The sequence below is a fragment of the Chrysemys picta genome, chromosome 4 (genome assembly GCF_011386835.1).
Source record: "Chrysemys picta bellii isolate R12L10 chromosome 4, ASM1138683v2, whole genome shotgun sequence".
Taxonomy (NCBI): domain Eukaryota; kingdom Metazoa; phylum Chordata; order Testudines; family Emydidae; genus Chrysemys; species Chrysemys picta.
In genome coordinates, this window is record NC_088794.1 from 67,814,275 (window position 1) to 67,832,771 (window position 18,497).

Here is an 18,497-nt window from a genome sequence, read left to right on the forward strand (position 1 = left end):
GGGGAATTTGTAAAGCACTCACAATGTCCGGGATTTCCCCCTCCCCCGGCAGAGCAGAGCGAGCGGCTGGGAGGGCTGCAGGAAAGTCCCGGGCTGGACTCCGGAGCAGCTTCCTCCTCCCTGCATTCTGAGCCTGCAGCTCCTCCTCCTGCAGCCCGGTCCGGCAGCACTGTGCAGGGCCAGGGACCGGGTTTTGTTGTGCTGGGGAGCTCAGCCACGTGTCCGGCTGGCACAGAGCCCAACACCCTGTTCTGAGCAGCAGGGTAAGGGGGCCAGGGAGGTTCTGGAGGGGGCAGTCAAGAAACGGGGGGGGGGGCTTTTTGGGGGGAGTGGAGAAAGTTTTGGGCAGTCAGGGTACAGGTAGGGGGTAGGGTCCTGGGGGGCAGTGGGGGGGGGGTCTTAGGAGGGGGCAGTTAGGGGACAAGGAACAGGGAGTCTTAGGTAGGGGGTGGGGTTCTGGAGGGCAGTTAGGAGCAGGGTCCCAGGAGGGGGCAGTCAGGGGACAAGGAGCGGGGGGGTAGGGGGCTGGGAGTTCTGGGGGGGAGCTGTCAGGGGGCAGGAGTGGGGAGAGGGATCGGAGCAGTCAGGGGACAGGGAGCAGAGGGGTTTAGATGGGTTGGGAGTTCTGGGGGGGGCTGTCAGGGGGTGGGGAGTGGTTGGATGGGGCGTGGGAGTCCCAGGGGTCTGTCTGGGGGTGGGGGTGTGGATAAGGGTTGGGGCAGTCAGGGGACAAGAGGCAAGGAGGCTTAGATAGGGAGTGGAGTCCTGGGGGGGCAGTTAGGGGCAGGGGTCCCAGGAGGGGGGCAGTCAGGGGACAAGGAACGGGGGGGAGGGTTGGGGGTTTTGGGGGGGGCGGGAAGTGGGAGGGGCAGGGGCGGGGCTAGGGCGGGGCTCCTCCCATCTCTCTTTTTTGCTTGTTGAAATATGGTAACCCTCCTATTGCACACCCAAAGCCCCCCCACTCTGAATCCCTTGGAGCCCCTTTCTGGACCCTGAACCCCGGCCTTGCTGGCCACACCCTGGAACTTGCACCCCAGCCCTGAGCCCCCCTCCCACATGCTGAATGCCTCAGCCCCAGCCAGAAACCCTGCCCTGCACCTCACACCCCACTCTGCCCCCCCCCCACCCCAATCCTCTGCCCCAATGCTGAGCCCCCTCCAACATGCCAAACCCCTCAGGCCCAGCCCGGAGCCCCCTCATTGTTGGCCCACCCTGGCGCTCGCACCCCCCCCCGCACCCCTCATTCCCCATTGCCACTGCGAGCCCACACACCCCCAACCCCCCTCCTGCACCCAACCCCTTTCCTCAGCCCTGAGCCCCCCCCTCCAGCCCCATCCTGCACCCCAATTCCCTACCCCATCCCTGAGCCCCCTCCCACACTCCAAATCCCTCACCTCCCCAACTAGAGCCCCACAATGAGCCAGTGAGCGAAGGTGGGGATGAGGAATGGCGTGCGTGGGCCCCAAGCCTCGGGGCAGGGTGGGGGCCTTGGAAAGGGGGGGCATGGGGGCAGAGCAAGGATGTTCAGTTTTCTGCTTTTAGAAATTTGGCAACCACATCTTGCTGGCCCTGGTCCCTATTGAGGCAAGGGGCCATGTCGCGGTGCCCCTGACAGACATGTGGCATCGTGAGAGGGGGCACTATTTAACTGTATACATTGAGGGGGACACAATGTAAAGGTTTGGCTACCTTCCAAACAGCTTGAATCACCCCTTGCCCCCAGAACGCAGGAGCCCCCCTCCCCTCCCTGTGCTCGCCTGGCCTCGGTCACTTGACTGGCTCGGCTCTGGCCAGCTGCTGCGCAGGGAGGTGGTGGCTGGGTGGTTTCCAGACGTGGCTTCCAAGGTCCCCCCCCACCCTGGGCTCTGGCCTCCTGCACATTGGCTAACCCACATCCCTTGTTAAATTCGTCCCTGTGCATGACTCAAACAAACATGAGGGCAGGCATGTAGCCCCACGGGCCAGCGGTGATCCCATAGTGGGCCCAGCCCTGCAAGCATTGGACAGGACCAGAATCCCCCCCCTCCCCAATGCACAGCTCCATTGGCCTGGCTTTAGCCTCCCCCCCCCCCGGCCCGGAAATCCAGAAGTCAAATTATGCCTATGCCATCTTTTAGAGCAGTGTCCTAGGGACCAAGCAGTTGGCCAAGGATTCCTGAAGACGTCACTGTGAACTCTGGCCCTACGTCTCTGGTTGGTGGCTTGCCCCAACTCCTCATCTGAAGACACCTCAGTGCTGGAGGGAGCACTGGCTGCCTGCTTATGGCAGCTAGAGTAGCCTTGTGCTCTAGTAAAGAGTTCTTTTGGAGAATGACCACCAGTCAATTGTGCCATGAAACCAACCAACCATGTGTGACTGAAGTAATCCAACTCTCCGTTAACAGCAAACAAAACATCTCTTCCCAGAATGGCCAAATTGGCATTTAAAAGTTTGTTGTAGGCTGAAACTTTTGACAGGGGGTGGCAAGATCTTGCGGGTTGAGCCCAGGGCTAGCAGTTAGCAACCCTTGAGTTGTAGGCCCAGTTTGACAACAGACTGAGTCATTTAATCCCTGTACCTCACTTATCCCATTTGTAAAGCTGTGATAATATTATAACCCATCTCACAGAGGTGTGTCTTAGATCTTGTTTGTGCTCCAGTAGAGCAGTGTAAGTAGTATGTGCTTTGTTTTACACAATCATTTTACCTCTTATTTAAAACATTCTCAATTAAGTTCCTGTATACGACTGCGGCCACACACCTTTATGGCTAGGCTGTGTCAACTGCATGCAGCTCATTGTAAAGCGTGTAAAGCAGCCAGTGGGAATACCATGAAGCATTCAGAAAGTCTCCTGGAGCTCCCCCGGGTGCAGTAGAAGTGTGTACACTCCTATACTCATTCTCAGAGTGTAGCATACAACCCCCAGTATGGCTGGCCATGGTACCGCCTACTTCCCAACCCCACTGGGAACCAGGGTTCAGACCCCATAGGTAGGTGCCTAACTTCTATTGATTTCTGCTGCTGCAATGATATGATCCTCCGTAGCCTAATTCACATTCCTACCCTGCTATTTTGGAAACAAAACACTCTGCCACATGCTTTGCTAATAAAGAAGTGCACTAACTATAGCTGCAGCATACATACCTATGCAAAATGAATGCCATCACTGTCCCTGAGTCTGCAGATTCATGAATAATCTTATGTTTGTAACAGAGCACACACCTCATCAGTGACAAGTGTCCTTGGAATAGGTAGAAAAGGGCAGGGAGTTAAAGCAGGGAGTTAAAGCAGCTTTTCTTACCATGGAAATCAAGAACCTGACATTCAAAGGCTTCACGTGCTATAGCACATTTGATGACTCTTGAATATAAAACTAGTCATTCTAGGACACGGGACACGCCTTTCATAAATGGAATGTGCCAACTAAGCAGCACAGCTTTCATGTTTTAAAAATCAACATTTAATGTTTTGGGGTAACATATTACACAAATAGAAATGTACACAAAGCAGGGACATAAGAACCAGAGAGGTAGTTTGTTTTTATTTACTTTCCACTTTCCACTTGGTGTCACAGATGTATGCAAAACATGTACACAACCAAATCCACAGCTTACAACTGCAAAAGGGCTGAATTCATGCTTTCTGTACTCTTGATCCTGCACCACTGGGAGTTTTGTCATTTACCTCTCTGGACACTAGCTCAGATTTTATGGTAGCAGTCTTACATGCTAAAGGCCACACACTAGGTGTACCATATCTAACAAATAAAAAAAGAGGACCCTCCACGGGCCCTGGCCCCGCCCATTTCCCAACCCCCCCAGCCCCGCCCCAACTCTGCCGCTTCCCCTGCCCAAACTCCGCCCCCCTCCTCCCTCCCACTCCCAGCCACGTGGAAAGGGCTGCCCGAAGCGCTACCGGCTTCACAGTTTGCCGGGCAGCCCCCAGACCCTGCGCCCCCCGGCCGGCGCTTCCCCAGCACAGCTGGAGCCCGGGAGGGGAAGCGCCCAGCCGGGGACGCAGGGTCTGGAGGCTGCCCGGCAAACCATGAAGCCGGTAGTGCTTGGGCTTCGGGCAACCCCCTTGCCTCCAGACCCTGCGCCCCCAGCCGGGCACTTCGGGCACTTCCCCTCCCGGGCTCTGCTCCTCCTCTGACTCTTCGGCTCTGTTTAAGAGCCGGGCTGCCCGAGTGCTACCGGCTTCGGGCAGCCCCCATGCCTCCGGACCCTGCGCCCCCGGCCGGGCACTTCCCCTCCCGGGCTCTGGCGGCGCAGGGTCCGGAGGTATGGGGGCTGCCCAAAGCCCGTAGCGCTCAGCTCTTAAACAGAGCCGAAGAGTCGGGGAGGAGCAGAGCCGCCGCGGCCGGAGGCTCTGCTCCTCCCGACTCTTCGGCTCTGTTTAAGAGCCGAGCTGCCCCAGCGCTACCGGCTTCGGGCAGCCCCCATGCCTCCGGACCCTGCGCCGCCGGAGCCCGGGAGGGGAAGTGCTCGGCCAGCGGCTGGGGTCCGGAGGCAAGGGGGCTGCCCGAAGCCCATAGCGCTCGGGCAGCTCGGCTCTTAAACAGAGCCGAAGAGTCAGAGGAGGAGCAGAGCCGCCGCGGGAGGGGAAGTGCCTGGCCGGCATTTTCCCGGACATGTTCGGCTTTTTGGCAATTCCCCCCGGACGGGGGTTTGAGTGCCGAAAAGCAGGACATGTCCGAGAAAAAGAGGACGTATGGTAACCCTACCACACACAGTGTGACAAGAGGGCAGGGACACTTCTCTCCATGCACAAGCAGGTTATTTCTCTCATGCCCAGGAGATAGGTTCCACTGTGTTGAAAAGCAACAGCACTGTCTTCTAGATTGGTTAGCATGTACTGGTGACTGCACCCCACCTAACTGCAAACACTAAGCAGCAAACAAGTGCATGTTATTGCACATTCCCCAGGCTCACCTGGATGGATACTGCACCTGCATTGCTGTAGGAGAGGATGCACTGCTCAGTGCAACCACCTGAGTCAGAATTTAGCTTCTGTAGCAGATTGGTAACTATAGAGGTAAGATAATTTGGCTGCACTGGGCATATACACAACCAATCAAATTGCTATAAGTTTCTCTTTGGAGAAATATCTCTTAGCCACCATTCTCCAGAACATGCGCAAAACATTTGCTACTGTAGGAAACAGCTATTGAGTATTAGGCCAAAATCCAATGTGCTAATCAGCTCCAAAACAACTTTTAATACTACTACATAAGCATATGACTAAAATGGCTCTCAGAAAAATAAAGCACAAAATGGCTCTCCCCAGTAAGCATTTGTATAAAGCCAGGTGTCTTGCTTTATAGTTATAATTGACTTTAACACTACTATGTGGCAAATGATATATATGAAAACTAATGTACAAATAAGACACAGTGCTGTGGGCTTTTGGTTTTAATAGAGATGTACAAACAGACTGCCTGCACATTTTTTTAAGGAAAATGAAGGAAACATTGAGGAATCAGATAGCTACTAAAAGCTAGGTTTTGTGACATATCACAAGCTTATGCTGTCACTTCAGACTATAATATGATGCCCAAACTCTGAGAAGTCAAAATTCACTCTTTAGTGTTTGTTTGAGATGGATCTGAGCCACAATCTCTGCATCCAAATCCAACTCCTTATTGCGCTTTCAGGGACAGGGCTTTGGTTTGACCTAACACTGAGATGGGACAGCTGTGAAGTCTGGATGTGATCTGAAGCTTGGGATGTTTGGGCCCTGGAGTATTGCTTTAGGCCCCTGCTAAGTATTGGTAGATTGAATAGATGCTATTCACTGATATTTAATTCCATAATCACTCTGCTATGTTTGAAAGAGGCAGAGGTGCATTTGCAGTACAAATTCTAAACAACTCGCTCGGTTTCTCACATTCTGACATCAGGAGTGTGAAAATAACCTGTTTCTGTAATCCTGAGTTGTTGGGGGGTGGGGGGAGGAGGAGAGGAAACTAACAGACAAAATATGTTGCTGGTTAGCAGAATATATTTTTTAAACCTCCCTTTTCCAAACTGAAACCTGAACAAAGGAAATTCATTTCTGTGAAGGATAGTACCCAAGCAACCTGACAGTACTTTGCTGTTATATATACCATTGTGTGTCCCATATTTTTCCGGACTCTACAGCGAGTCTGCAGTACAAATGGGGAGGGTATTTTATCATGCAAGAAGGATGTCCATCAGCCCCGTCTCTTAAGGGTGCATGAGAAGAAAGATCTTCTTGTGGGCTGGGTTCCAGGAGATCTGGGTTCAGTTCCCAGCTCTGCCACAGACTTTCTGTGTGATGCTGGGCAAGCCACTGAGGTGGAAGGCTCCTTATTTAGTCCAACATTTAGGCACATCTGGTGGTAAAACGGTTGAGCCATCAGGCTTGTCTGACTGTCTACGAAATTTCTCTTGGGGGCAGGAGTATATACACCCAGGGAGTGGAGGGTGGCACTGGAGTCCTTCAGGATACGCAAAGACTCACCTGTCTAATGATTAAATAGAAGTGTCATCGAAGGACAGATCCTCCACTGTTTCTGAACCTCCCTGGGAAACCCTGAAGCATGAACCCATGATTCCCTGCACATTGCAATGGCTGTAGCCATCACCCCTGAAGATGTCTCAGATGCATCTACCACTGATGGAAGACTGGTCCCGGCAACAATCTTGCCTTCTTCTATAAAAGCCTGAAAACGAGCTCTGTCCTGCTGCGGCAACTTCTCAGCAAAGTCCACAGATTCTGAATAGTTCAAGAAATCGTACTTAGCCATCAGTGCTTGGTAGTTGGCTGTCCTGAACTGAAGGCTAGAAAAAGAAAAGACCTTCCTTTGCAATAAGTCAAGATGTTTGCCTTCCTTATCAGTCAGAGTAGATCATGAGTGTTGCTACCTAGATTTCTCCATGGACCACTAAAGGGTTTGCGGCAGCATGAGAGAACAGACATTCCAGCCCTTTGCTGGGACATGGTAATGTTTCTCTGCCCTCTTAGGAGTAGGGGCACAAGTAACTGGGGAATGCCAGACCACTCTAGCTGACTCCAATATGGCTTTAGTAACAGGGAGCGCTATTTGACTGGAACCAAAGAATAGCAGGATGTCCAGGAACTTATGCTGAGGATCCTGAACTTCCTTAAGAGGAATCTGAAACTCCTCTGCAATTCTACAAAGAAGTTCTTGGAACTGCTTATAGCGATCAGAAGGATGGAGACATCGGAGCCACCACCTCATCTGGGGATGAAGATGACAATCTTGTTGGTTCCAGTGGAACTGCTGGGTCCGGCATGTGTTCCTCCTCCTCCTCAACTGGATTAGGAGGCAGCTCTGGTTGCCCTCTCAGACAGGTGGATGAGATGGCTCCCTAGTACATGGACCGACATGGAGGCAGGGCCGGCTCCAGGGTTTTGGCCGCCCCAAGCAGCCAAAAAAAAAAAAAAAAAAAAAAAGCAATTCGGCAGAAGGTCCTTTGCTCCAAGCGGGAGTGAGGGTCCGTCCGCCGAATTGCTGCCGAATAGCTGGACCTGCCGCCCCTCTCTGGAGTGGCCGCCCCAAGCACCTGCTTGCCAAGCTGGTGCCTGGAGGCGGCCCTGCATGGAGGGATGGTAAGGGTCACATGGCTCTGAATAAGGCCAATAAAATGAATTAGATGAAGGTGGCAGAGGTCCTCATGGCATGGGGTACTAACAGCTGTGAGGCAGATGATGAGATGGAGGTTGATCCTAAGCTGGTTCAGGCCTCCTGTCTGGGAAGGCATGTTTTGGAGGAGGAATTAATGGTTCATCGCGTAGTTCAGAATCTTTTGAGGAAGAGAAAGCCGTAGTCGGCCCACCTTGGTCAGAGGTATGCCGAATTCTGCTTTCAAAATTCTTCTGCTCCAGGTGCTTGGAACACATGTACCCACAGTGGAATACACACAGGGATCAGCACTCGAAGACAAATACACAGTATTGATTAAGCCTTTGCTGAGAATGCTTTAAAGGGAACTGGCGATGCAATCTGTTCCAAGCCTTTCGTGGTATGTATCGATGCAATCCATGATGAAGCTTGCAAAGAATTAGTGTTACTAGTATGGTATTTAATGGAGAGGAAGGAATGGTAGTGGAGAGATTTCTAGATTTAAATAAATGTAATATAGGTATCAATGTATCCATATTTGAGAAGATAAATGAATGCTTTCGAGAACATTTCATTCCATGGGAGAATCTAATAGAATTCTCCAGTGATAATGCCTCTATAAAGAAGGGAGTTAATCACTCTGTTCTTACAGAACTAAAAGGAAAGCAAACCAAGGTTTATAATGTTGGGTGTCCATACCATCTGATTCACATTGTGGCTAACAAAGCTACAAAGATGTTAGCAGTAGATGTTGACAATACAGTAACTAGAGTATATGGTCACTTCTCAAGAAGCTCTAAAAGAAAAGAAATACTGAAAGAATTTGATGATTTTTGCAGTGTAGAAAGCAGAATTTTTTTGGACCATGTGCTAAGTCGAGGGCTAAGTTTGCAGCATTGTTTAACCAGACTACTTCAGCAATATCTAGCTTTGAAGGCATATTCCCCCCCCACCCCCCCGTTAATAAAGATCCTGGTGTAAAATCTCAAACTAATCTTTGAAAATCTACAAATTGAACTGTATTACCTGTTTTTGCATAATGTTTTGCCTGTGTTTGATAGTTTGTATGAGATGCTGCAAAGTGAAGCCCCTCTCGCCCACTGCTTGCATGACACCATTATGCACCTGTTCCAAAAGATCTTTGGAAGATACATAAAGCCATCCTGTCTCAAAGAAACAAAAGAATTGTCAAAGGTAGATTTCTTAAATCCAGAAAACCAAGTGGAGGAGAACAAATTGTTTGTTGGATTTTGTGCCTCACCATTCCTGAAGTCTGAAGAAATTTAATGCGGTGCTCATTGTGACACTATCCGTAAAAGTTTTTACTCTGATGTGAAGTGAATGAATGCGAAGCTATGGAAGCTCTTCTGGAAAAACTTCAGAGAAGGATGACATTTTATAGTCTTTGTGTTAGATTTCAGGAAGAGAAGCAGACATGAATTTTCTATTCTAGTGAAGACACTGACAACCTTTCCAGTAATTCCCACAGAAGAAATGGACAGCCTCAACAATGAATTTGTTACCTCCCAGTTAACAAAGAAGTTTTAATTTGAAACAGAATCAATGCTAGAGACGTCTTTTTGCAACAAGATGAGTGAACTAAAAAGTCCAGTGTCAGGGACACACAGTTTCCACTGCTTTCCAAAGCTATCTGAGTTTTGTCTCATAGCAATGCTGGATGTGAAAGGATTTTCAGCATATGTGCAAAAATTTGCACCCATCAGAGAAATGAAATCAAAACTAGGACACTAAGGGGTGTACTTGCCACCAAAATGAATTTGTTTTGCAAACAGTACTGTTACCAGCTCTATCCGAGCAAGGAGAGGCTGAAGAAAGCAAGAGTGATATGTTCACAGTACTTCAACAAGATAATTAATAAAGTAAATACATGTTTCTATGGTATTATTTAGCAAAGTAATAATATAAAGGAACTTCTATAGTGTGTCTATTCAGATAGGCTTTATTAGCAAATTAAATACCACCACAAATCTCCCTGAAATTATTTTGGAAATGTTGGTCAGTATGGATATCTGAGACAGAAGGCAGAACTGAACCAGAGTCTCCCATGTTCTGGGTGACTACCAGTGTTGGTGGGAGGGGGCTTCTCCTCTGTTTTTCTTGAGAAAGGGATGACCTGGCTTAGGCAATGAATTCCAGGAAAGGCTTCATGGCTGTGAATCCCAAGTGGAGAGAGATGCCTCCATTAGGCCTGGAGTTAGGCACCTATCACCTACTGAAGAGCGGGGTTTAGGACACACCCTTCTCCTTGGCATTTCATACTGGCTATCTTGGGCAGCTCCCAGCTCAATCTGCTGCCTTTTGTGAATCCTATCTTTAGGCAACTAATTCTCCCCTTGTATAGGGAGCCCAGGTGCCTAACTCAGGGCTGTGAATTCCACTTGGTGGCAAAGTGCCTTAAAGTTAGGCTTTGCAATGCTGAGTGTAGTCCCCCATGTGACTCTCATGCTGAATCTCTCAGTGCCTCAGTTCCTAGCTGTAAAATGGGGCCAAAAACACTTCCTTTGGCTGTACAGACTGTAAGCTCTTCAGCACAGGGAGAGTCTTCTACTACGTATGTGCAAAGCACCCTCTGCAACAGGGGTCTGATCTCTGGACGTTAGGTAGTACTGTAATACTACTGCTGATAAGGAAGGGTATGAGTCCATCTCTTCTCCTATAGCTGTATGGACTCTTTAGACCTAACTGGAATAAAAAGTACTACAAAAACTTACTCGTGGGTGTGAAATTAAGCAGGAGTGGCTCTGAACATACACAAAGAGCAGATCTATTGAGTAAGAAGATGCTATTTTTGAATAGTCACTTTCCAGAGTAGAATTGCTTGTTAACATCACTGCAGATTCTAAAGCTTTTGTTGGTTTTTTTGGGGGGCGGCGTAAAGAAAACGAGTTTTATATCTCTGAAAATAGATATAAAATTCGCAGAAAGATGCTGTCCATTACAAACCCTTAATGGGTGATATGTGAAAGGCTTTTCTTGATGCCTCACCTGGAGAGACTGATTTCTGAGAAGGGAAGGCCTATTTGTGGTGTATTGGTATCTAACCAGTTTCAGACTAGTACAGCAGGGTGTAATACCACTTACAATGACAGCAGAATAAAGATATACTGCGAGATATATTGTTTTCAACAAAGCATACCTTTGAAAAATATATTCAGTCTTTCAAAGGTTATATTAGCGAAGGTTTAAAATGTGGAAATCAAATATATTTGTATTTTTTAAAACAAAGATGAACCATCCAAGGCATTGCTAATTATTAAACCAGAAGAAAGCTTAATTGCCATTCTGGACAATCTTCCTCAGGAGTCGGAGTCTTGACATTACCACATCCCAGTCTGCATAAGCACCTTCCAGGTGACGGGATATTTCTGTTCCTGATTGGTAGCTCCGGCGACCATGCAGTAAACGCCAGTTGTCAAATGTTACTATGTCTCCTACGAAGAGATTAAACAACGTACTTCACAACTTTGTCATGTTTTCCATCATTTCAAATATATAACACATTGAAGTTCTTTAAATGCATTTGTCTGAGTGTCTCTTAAAACCCACAGCCCCAAAACACCTGTTCCCCACAACTGAGAAATGTAAACATTCCTAGAAAGCACAACATTCCATCACTTACATCTGTCTGTGCCTGGGGTAACTGAGCACCTCATAATCATTAATATACTGATGCTCACAACATCCCAGTGGCATTGAGCAGTGCTATTATCACCATGTTACGGATGGGAACTGAGACAGAGAGGGACTAAGTGACTTGCCCACAGTCATCCAGGAAGTCTATGGCTGGGAATTGAATTCAGGTATCTCAAGTCTCAGGCTGGAGCCCTAGCCACTGTATCTCCTGCAAACTGCAACGCCCTCCCACATCACTAGGGTTATAGAGGCTGCAGGAGTACCACAACTCTATGGCTGGAATAACCACTTTGCATGGATCCAACCAGCACAGAGAAAGGGGTCTGACATGAAATAAAAGGACCTCACCAATGGTGGCAATGCAGCACAGCCTCTACTCCCCCACCCTACTCCTCTCTGCTGCCTGAAGGGGGGGGGAGGGGAGGAATGTACAGGGTATCCAATTCATCATTGTAGGGGATAACCACAGCACAGAATGGAGCTAGGAGGCTCTCACTCCTCAGTCAGGGACCACTCACATTTGGCCAAGTTCTCAGCCTTTGAAAAACTGCAGTTTGCACCTCAGATACCAACTTTCACGTGGTAAATAAGCACCCCAACTTTCACAATAAGCCAAAAATCAAGCTAATCCCATATCAAAACAAGGCCAAAACAACCTAATCCCTAAAACCCCCAACGCTGTATGTGACTAGATCCCCCTGACGTGCAGTCGGGGACAGTGGTGGGCCCGCTGTGCACCCCTGACTCTCTCCACCTCTGGCCCCTGCTTGCCAGGAACCGATCAAAAAAAAAGAAGCAACAAGCTGCAACAAGCTACAAGCCAAAAACTAGCCAACAAGCAACTCACAAGCCAATTAGCCCAATTTCTGCGTTTTTTTCATGGGTTTGGCATGTCTGGTTTGCACATGCTCTGAAGCAGCTTCTTAATAGTCTGGGAGATAAATTCTTCAAAGGTTCTGCTGGTACTGAACACACATACACATGGAGCTGTGAGGCTCTTGAGTGACTGCACTGCACATGTGCTATCCCCACAAAACAACTCAGCATGCTCCATCTCTGGGTGCTGGGGGTAAGCAGGACTTTCCCGGCAATTGTGGCTCTTGGCTGCTGTGGGGCCAGGCACCAGAACTGAGAGCAACGGACTGTCTGTCCTGTAGACTCAAATGCTCTTGCTGATGGTGCCCAACAGTGAGGAGGAAGGAAGCAGCCTGATTAGAAGGCAGAGGTGAGGCATGGTGGGGGTGTGCGTGTGCTTGGGTGTGGGGGGACATGAAAAGAGGGGAATGAAAGAGCCAGAGGGTGGGGAGACGCAGACAGGGAAGCAGTAGCCGACAGGAGCTGGGGGAAGGGGCAGCAGAGGGAGTTAGGGAGGAGAGGTGGAGGTGTCTGGGTGGTATACAGGTGTGATTCAGGGGGAAGAAGGGTAGGAGTCTGGGTCTGGATAGGGTTAGAGGGAATGGGAGCAGGAGCTGGAGGAAGGGGCTGGAGAAGGTGAGACAGATGTGGTGCGGGACAGGGGAAAAGGGTCAATAAGCACTTAGAGCATACTATCTTCGGGTTTTTACACTGCTGCCCACCATTGTAATGTCTGAGCACCTTCCATGCAAAATCCCCTCCAGAATGTGGAACTGAACCCAGGAGTCCTGAGACTCTACATTCCTCTGCTGTCAGCAAATATGTACGAAACCTACTTTCAAAGTGTGTCTTATCTCCCTCTATGCCCAATCCAAGTACTCTGCCTGCTGCTCCTATCAATAACTCTGTTAGCTCAAGTGGCAGAGGTCTGAGAGGATCTAAAGTTTCCAAACCTGCTTGATGACCCGAGCGGGTGTCAGTATGATGCTACATGAAGGAAATTCTGTGCTCTCAGATTTTTTTTTTTTTACATGAGGAAACGACATCCAAAACCACTACCTTAAAAGAACATTATTAAGGTTGCAAAGTTGAGCACTCAAAAGTTAGGGAATGTCAGAATTAAGTTTGCCCATACAGCCTTAATCCAGCCCCCTTGTGCATATGGCTTTTGATACAGTGTACATACTATTTTTTTTCCAAAGGATCCCTGCCTCATTCAGTGCTTTGGGAATTAATCAGGTTTATATAGTGAAGGAGGGTGTTATCTCTAGGACTCCTGCCGCACGGTGGAAGGTATGTAGTGAATAAGGCAGGAAACTGGAGGAAGAGAAACAAGATTGCCTGTTCTCAAATGGATAAAGCAGATGTTAATTCCTTTGAAGTTTACACTGCTGGTGTGGAGTCAGGAGTCTGGCTGATCCCATAGGTGTGGTGGGGGAGAAGGACCTAGATGGGAAATGTTAGACAAAGGATTAGGAAACTGTTAAAAAGAGCAGACTGAGGAAGAAAGGTAGTGTCTGCAGTGAAAGAGACGGCAACCAGTTTCCTAGACACTGGGGAACCAGGCAGAGCGATGCAAGGGGAGGGAGGGTGCATGAGAGATTGTGCAGAGGAGGAGGAACTGTGAAGGACTGCATGGAGGATGTTAAAGAGGGACCACAAGAGATCATGCAGAGGAAGTGGAAGGGCCATGAGGGATTTGCGGTAAAAGAGGAAGAACGACGAGGTATCACGTGCAGTGGGAGGAAGATCCAGGACTGTGTGGATCATGCGGAGTAGGAAGAGGGACCACACGGGACCATGTTGAGGAGGACGGGGAGGAAGGACAACAAGGGACTGTGCAGAGAAAAGACCACAAAAGATCATGAGGATGATGCTCAGGGGCCAACAAGGTATCACTGGAGGAAGAGGGACCACAAAGGTTTGCTCAGAGAAGCAGGAGGAGGAAGCAGCACGAAGGACCATACAAGGATGAAGAACTGTTGGTAAGAGAACAAATGCAGGTGCCTTTAATAATGGGTGATGAGTAAAGAACAACTAGGTTGAGGAAAGAGATGGCTGCACAGATGAGAGTCGCCCACAGCAACCTCTCAGGAGATGTGTGAATCTTTATTCCCTCGGGTGCTAGGACAGAGCCTTATTCCCTGTTACAGCTAGCACAGGGGAGGGGCTAATACATTTCCCATGTGTCCGAGGCTGTCTCCAGCTTTGGGAGCTACCTTGGGAAAGTGGCTGAAACAGAGAGCACTCATGGCTCCCCTCTCAGTCATGGGTCCACATATGATGATCTGGTTTTAGTGGGTGAACTCACTTCACATACACAAAGCCAGAGGCTCTGTGAAGGTGATGAGCATGGGGGCTGGCAAGTAAAATCCACCCACAACCCAGAGGCAAGGTGCAGGTTTGCGGTGCACTGCCCCTCCCCCGCCCCCGGCAGCTATTACTACAGCCTATGGGCTGGAAGAGTGTGTGCTCCAGCATCTCCACCCTGCTTGTGTGGGGCAACAGTGCCACTGGAGACACGTAATAATGGATCTCCTGGTCCATCTACATCGCTGGCCTCTGCAGCACACAGGACAGCAGATGCCTTCATGTATAGCCCTGCTGCACAAACCTACTGCAGCACATTAGCATGGCACATCTTTGCACAGCACTGTGCACCATGGTAATTTTCAGCCAACATGCTCAAAACAGCCTGCATTTTGTGTGTGTGTATTTTCTCGGCTCACGTAGCCATACTCACACTAGCGCTCATTGCACTAGCGTGCTAAAAATAGTCGAGTAATCATGGTAGCAAAGACTGAAGCAAGTGGCAGGAACAGATTAGTCACCTTGAGTACAAACCTGACTGGAACCCCCTGGGTACATACTTAGGGTGGCTAGTCTGTGCCACTGCTTGCTGCTGCCCATTCTACCGCAGCTACACTACTATTTTTAGTGTGCTGGCTTGGTGAGAGCTAGTGCAAGTGTATGAAAACTGGGATTCACACTCTCAGCTCCAAGTGTAGACACAGCCACAGTCCTCAATTAAGTGATCACATACTACTTTTTACCACAAGACCCCTTCCTCATACTGCACAGAAGGAACGTGCTCACTTAATGGGCAGCTATTCAATGGTTTGTGTTATCCTCATCATTCAGCCTGGGCCCCATGAATTATTTACTGCACACTATTTAAACCCGGCTCCAAATACAGAGTAATTAATTTCCTCCTATGGTTTCTATGATGCTCTCACGATAGTATCTGAATGCTTCATACCTAGTAGTGAATGTGTCTTCACAACACCCCTGTAAGGTAGTTCAGTGCTATTATCCCCATTCTACAAATGGGGAACTGAGGCACAGAGAAATTAAGGGTAAAACTATCTAAAGTGTCCACTGATTTTGGATGCCCAACTTGATACACCTCAGACCTAATTTTCCAGAAAACTTAGCATTTTTATAGCACTTTACAAATTAAAAACACAGCTCCAATTGATTTCAGTTGCGGTCATAAGTGCTCTGGACTTCTCCAAATCTGGCCCCAAGTATTTCATGTGGGGCACTCAGAGAGGACCGAGATTCCCTTTTTGTACCAGAATTGTACTAACATGTTCAAACGTTTAGGATTTTGATCTTAGGCAAAAGCATGAAAATAAATCTTCCAATTACTATAAGCAGAAGCAACTTATTCACTGACCTGGTTTCATCTTGTAGGTAAACTTATGTTCCGGGCTGTTCAATAGATCAACAAATTCCTTCAAAGCTGCATAAAACGGCTGCACTTTTTCAGCAGGTATGTCAAAAACAGTGTCTCTTGTTGCATTATTATAATTGATACGAACCACCTGGCCTCTGTAATCTACACTGAAAGAAAGAGAGAGAGAGAGAGAGAGAAATGTATTATCATGTCACTCAACCTTTTAGCATATTTTTGTTTTGGTAAGGATGGGTTCACATTCCCCTTTCAGTTGCTGGCTGTTACAGCACAGTTCAACAACGAAGTGCCGTGCTATGACAAAGTATTGTACATTATTGCATATCAGACTCCTGCTTTCAAGTTTATCAATGGACCAGGGTTTAGGAAGATTAATAATCAAAGTGATTTGAGCTCCTCAATATTTTGGCATTTTTGAAAATCCCACCCTTATTCTATCTATATAAAAAATCAACACACACATAATGTGTGTGTTTTGATTAATAGATTTTTACAGCCAGAAGGGACCATTATGACATCTAACCTGACCTCCTTGTCATGTAACAAGATTAAAAGAAGAGGATAAAACAGCAAGAAAGCCTCTATGTAACATAAGAGTTTTTTCTATCTAGGAGCTTCATAACATGGCAGCATCCCAGCATTAGTACACATTTCATATAGAATTTAGATAGAAGACCAACTGAAGGATATCAAGAGAAGGTTAGTATGGTTGCTTTGAGTTCCTGGAGGGTGGAAAGAATGAGTAGGGAAAGTTGAGACAATGATAAATTCAATAATAAAAATAATAAAGAATAACTGACACATTGTAGTACAACATAATTCAGTTGATAAGACATAATAATTAAAGACAAAATTGAAACACTGTTTTCCCACAAGGTGGCAGGCATAGACCCTCTAACATCTTTCTGCAAGAGAAACAATGAAAGATGCAAATAAAACTTTTTCATTCAAGCAAATTGTTGCTATGCAACTAGTACTTAATTTGTAATGAAAGAGTTGCTGGGGTTCAAACAATTTTTTTACATTCATAACTAATGCAGCAAGCCCAGAGGTGTCAGGGCTATGAACTGCCATGCCCAGAGGTACTGGGGCTCAGCCCTGGCAAGCCCAGGCACAAATTAAGCACTGTGTGCAACCCTGTAATTCCTGGTGAACCAGCAATATGGTATGAGCTACTACTGGGATTCTATTAGATATAATCACACCCTTGACTGTTACTCACTCTATAATCCTCTGTTTAGACTGCATAGTGAAATCACAGTAGTCGACCCCAACATCCGTGAAGTCTACAAGGGTGGAGGAGAGGATCTGAAAGGCTTGAGGATTTTGCTCCTTCAGCTTGTTGGATACATGAAATCCATCTACAACTTCACTTTCACCTCCAGTAGCTGCTTGTTTTATACAATGAAGAAACTGAATCTGTAACAAATTAACACCTCATTACAGGAAGAAATAGCCTGGATATTTAATAATTCATTGTCATCAGTTCATTCATCTGTCCTGTCATTTAAAAAATATCCTAAAAGACTAAAGGACCTGTATCCCCATTGTATTACCCCAGTTTCACACCAGTCTGAGTCTACTGTCACAATGGGGTAAAACTTAAGTAACAAGGTGGTGAATTAGGCCTAAATCACAAAGCTCTGGTTCCATAAATTTCTTCTGGCCTGAGTCAGGTTGGTACAACTGGTGATTATTGCCATATAATTTAAACACACACTGTGGTCATTACTGCCTCTCTAAATATAGGAAATTATTTTCCACTTGCAGAAATGACATAATTAGGTGTGAAAAATGTGCTCATCAAGGATGTCAGTATGTGTCACTGGCTCATTGAAGACAGCAGGTCTAAGATATCTACAGCAATAATGGACCCTCAGGATACATACACTTCTGTTTATGTTGTGTTCAGAGTTCTCAAAAAATTGGACAAGATGGAGCTGAAGGGCCAAATTCTGCTCACAGTTGCACGAATGTAAATCTGGGATAACACTATTGGGCCCAGTGTTGCTCCTACCGATGTTAATGGCAAACTTCCAGTGACATCAAGGAGAGCAGCAGCAGGTCCACTTTCTGCAGTTTACATCAGTGTAACTAAACACAGAATTGGACCATCATTTACATGAATGCAACTTTCACTGAAGTCATTGAGGACTGTACCCAAGTAATGAAACTGAGTTAGATCTAAAGAAAATGGGAAGTAAAACAGAGAAGTGAGGGGAAGGAATGGATTCAGGTATTGTTAGCTGCCCCTGTAGCATGGGGTGATGTAATATGGCAGTGATTATAGGGAGAAACAGGGGTAACTGTTGAGGCAGAAGAAGAATCAATCAACATAACTGCAAATGAAATGAAGTTTAGATTCTAAATACAACCTGCCTTAGATAAGGGATGGTGTATGGCTGCACTGGCCCAGGCACAAATGTGGTTCAGGGACTCACAATTCATTCCCTGTTCCTTCCATGCGCTGGAGAGGGAGTACATTACTTCATCCTTTTCACAGAAGAGCTTGCTCCCACTCCATATCCCAGACCAGCTATTCTGGACAGAAAGGTCCAGAATAGCTGGTAGAGAGGTCCAGAATTGCTGGTAGAGGTGCGCAGGAGACAGGATACCCATTTGCTAACAGCGGGGAGTACTAGGAAAGCAGCTTCTTCTCTCACCACCATGGCGAGAATTGCAATCTGTGCATGAGCAAACA

At 47.5% G+C, this 18,497-nt stretch overlaps 1 protein-coding gene across 5 annotated transcripts in view; it reads right to left on the bottom strand.

Moving 5' to 3' along the window:
* Nucleotides 1-9,432: 9,432 nt before the first annotated feature.
* The window catches only part of BBOX1 (gamma-butyrobetaine hydroxylase 1), a 115,920-nt gene continuing 106,855 nt past the window's right edge, over nt 9,433-18,497 (bottom strand). For 4 of the 5 annotated variants that reach the window (XM_065592535.1, XM_065592537.1, XM_042855400.2 and 1 more), the window contains 3 exons: nt 17,019-17,215; nt 15,779-15,945; nt 9,433-11,042 (listed from right to left, as the gene is read on the bottom strand). In XM_065592535.1, the coding sequence (XP_065448607.1) occupies nt 10,882-11,042; nt 15,779-15,945; nt 17,019-17,215 (525 nt within the window). In that variant the 3' untranslated portion in view covers nt 9,433-10,881. The remainder of the gene's footprint in view (nt 11,043-15,778; nt 15,946-17,018; nt 17,216-18,497) is intronic. The other variant, XR_006175670.2, reaches the window with a different exon arrangement.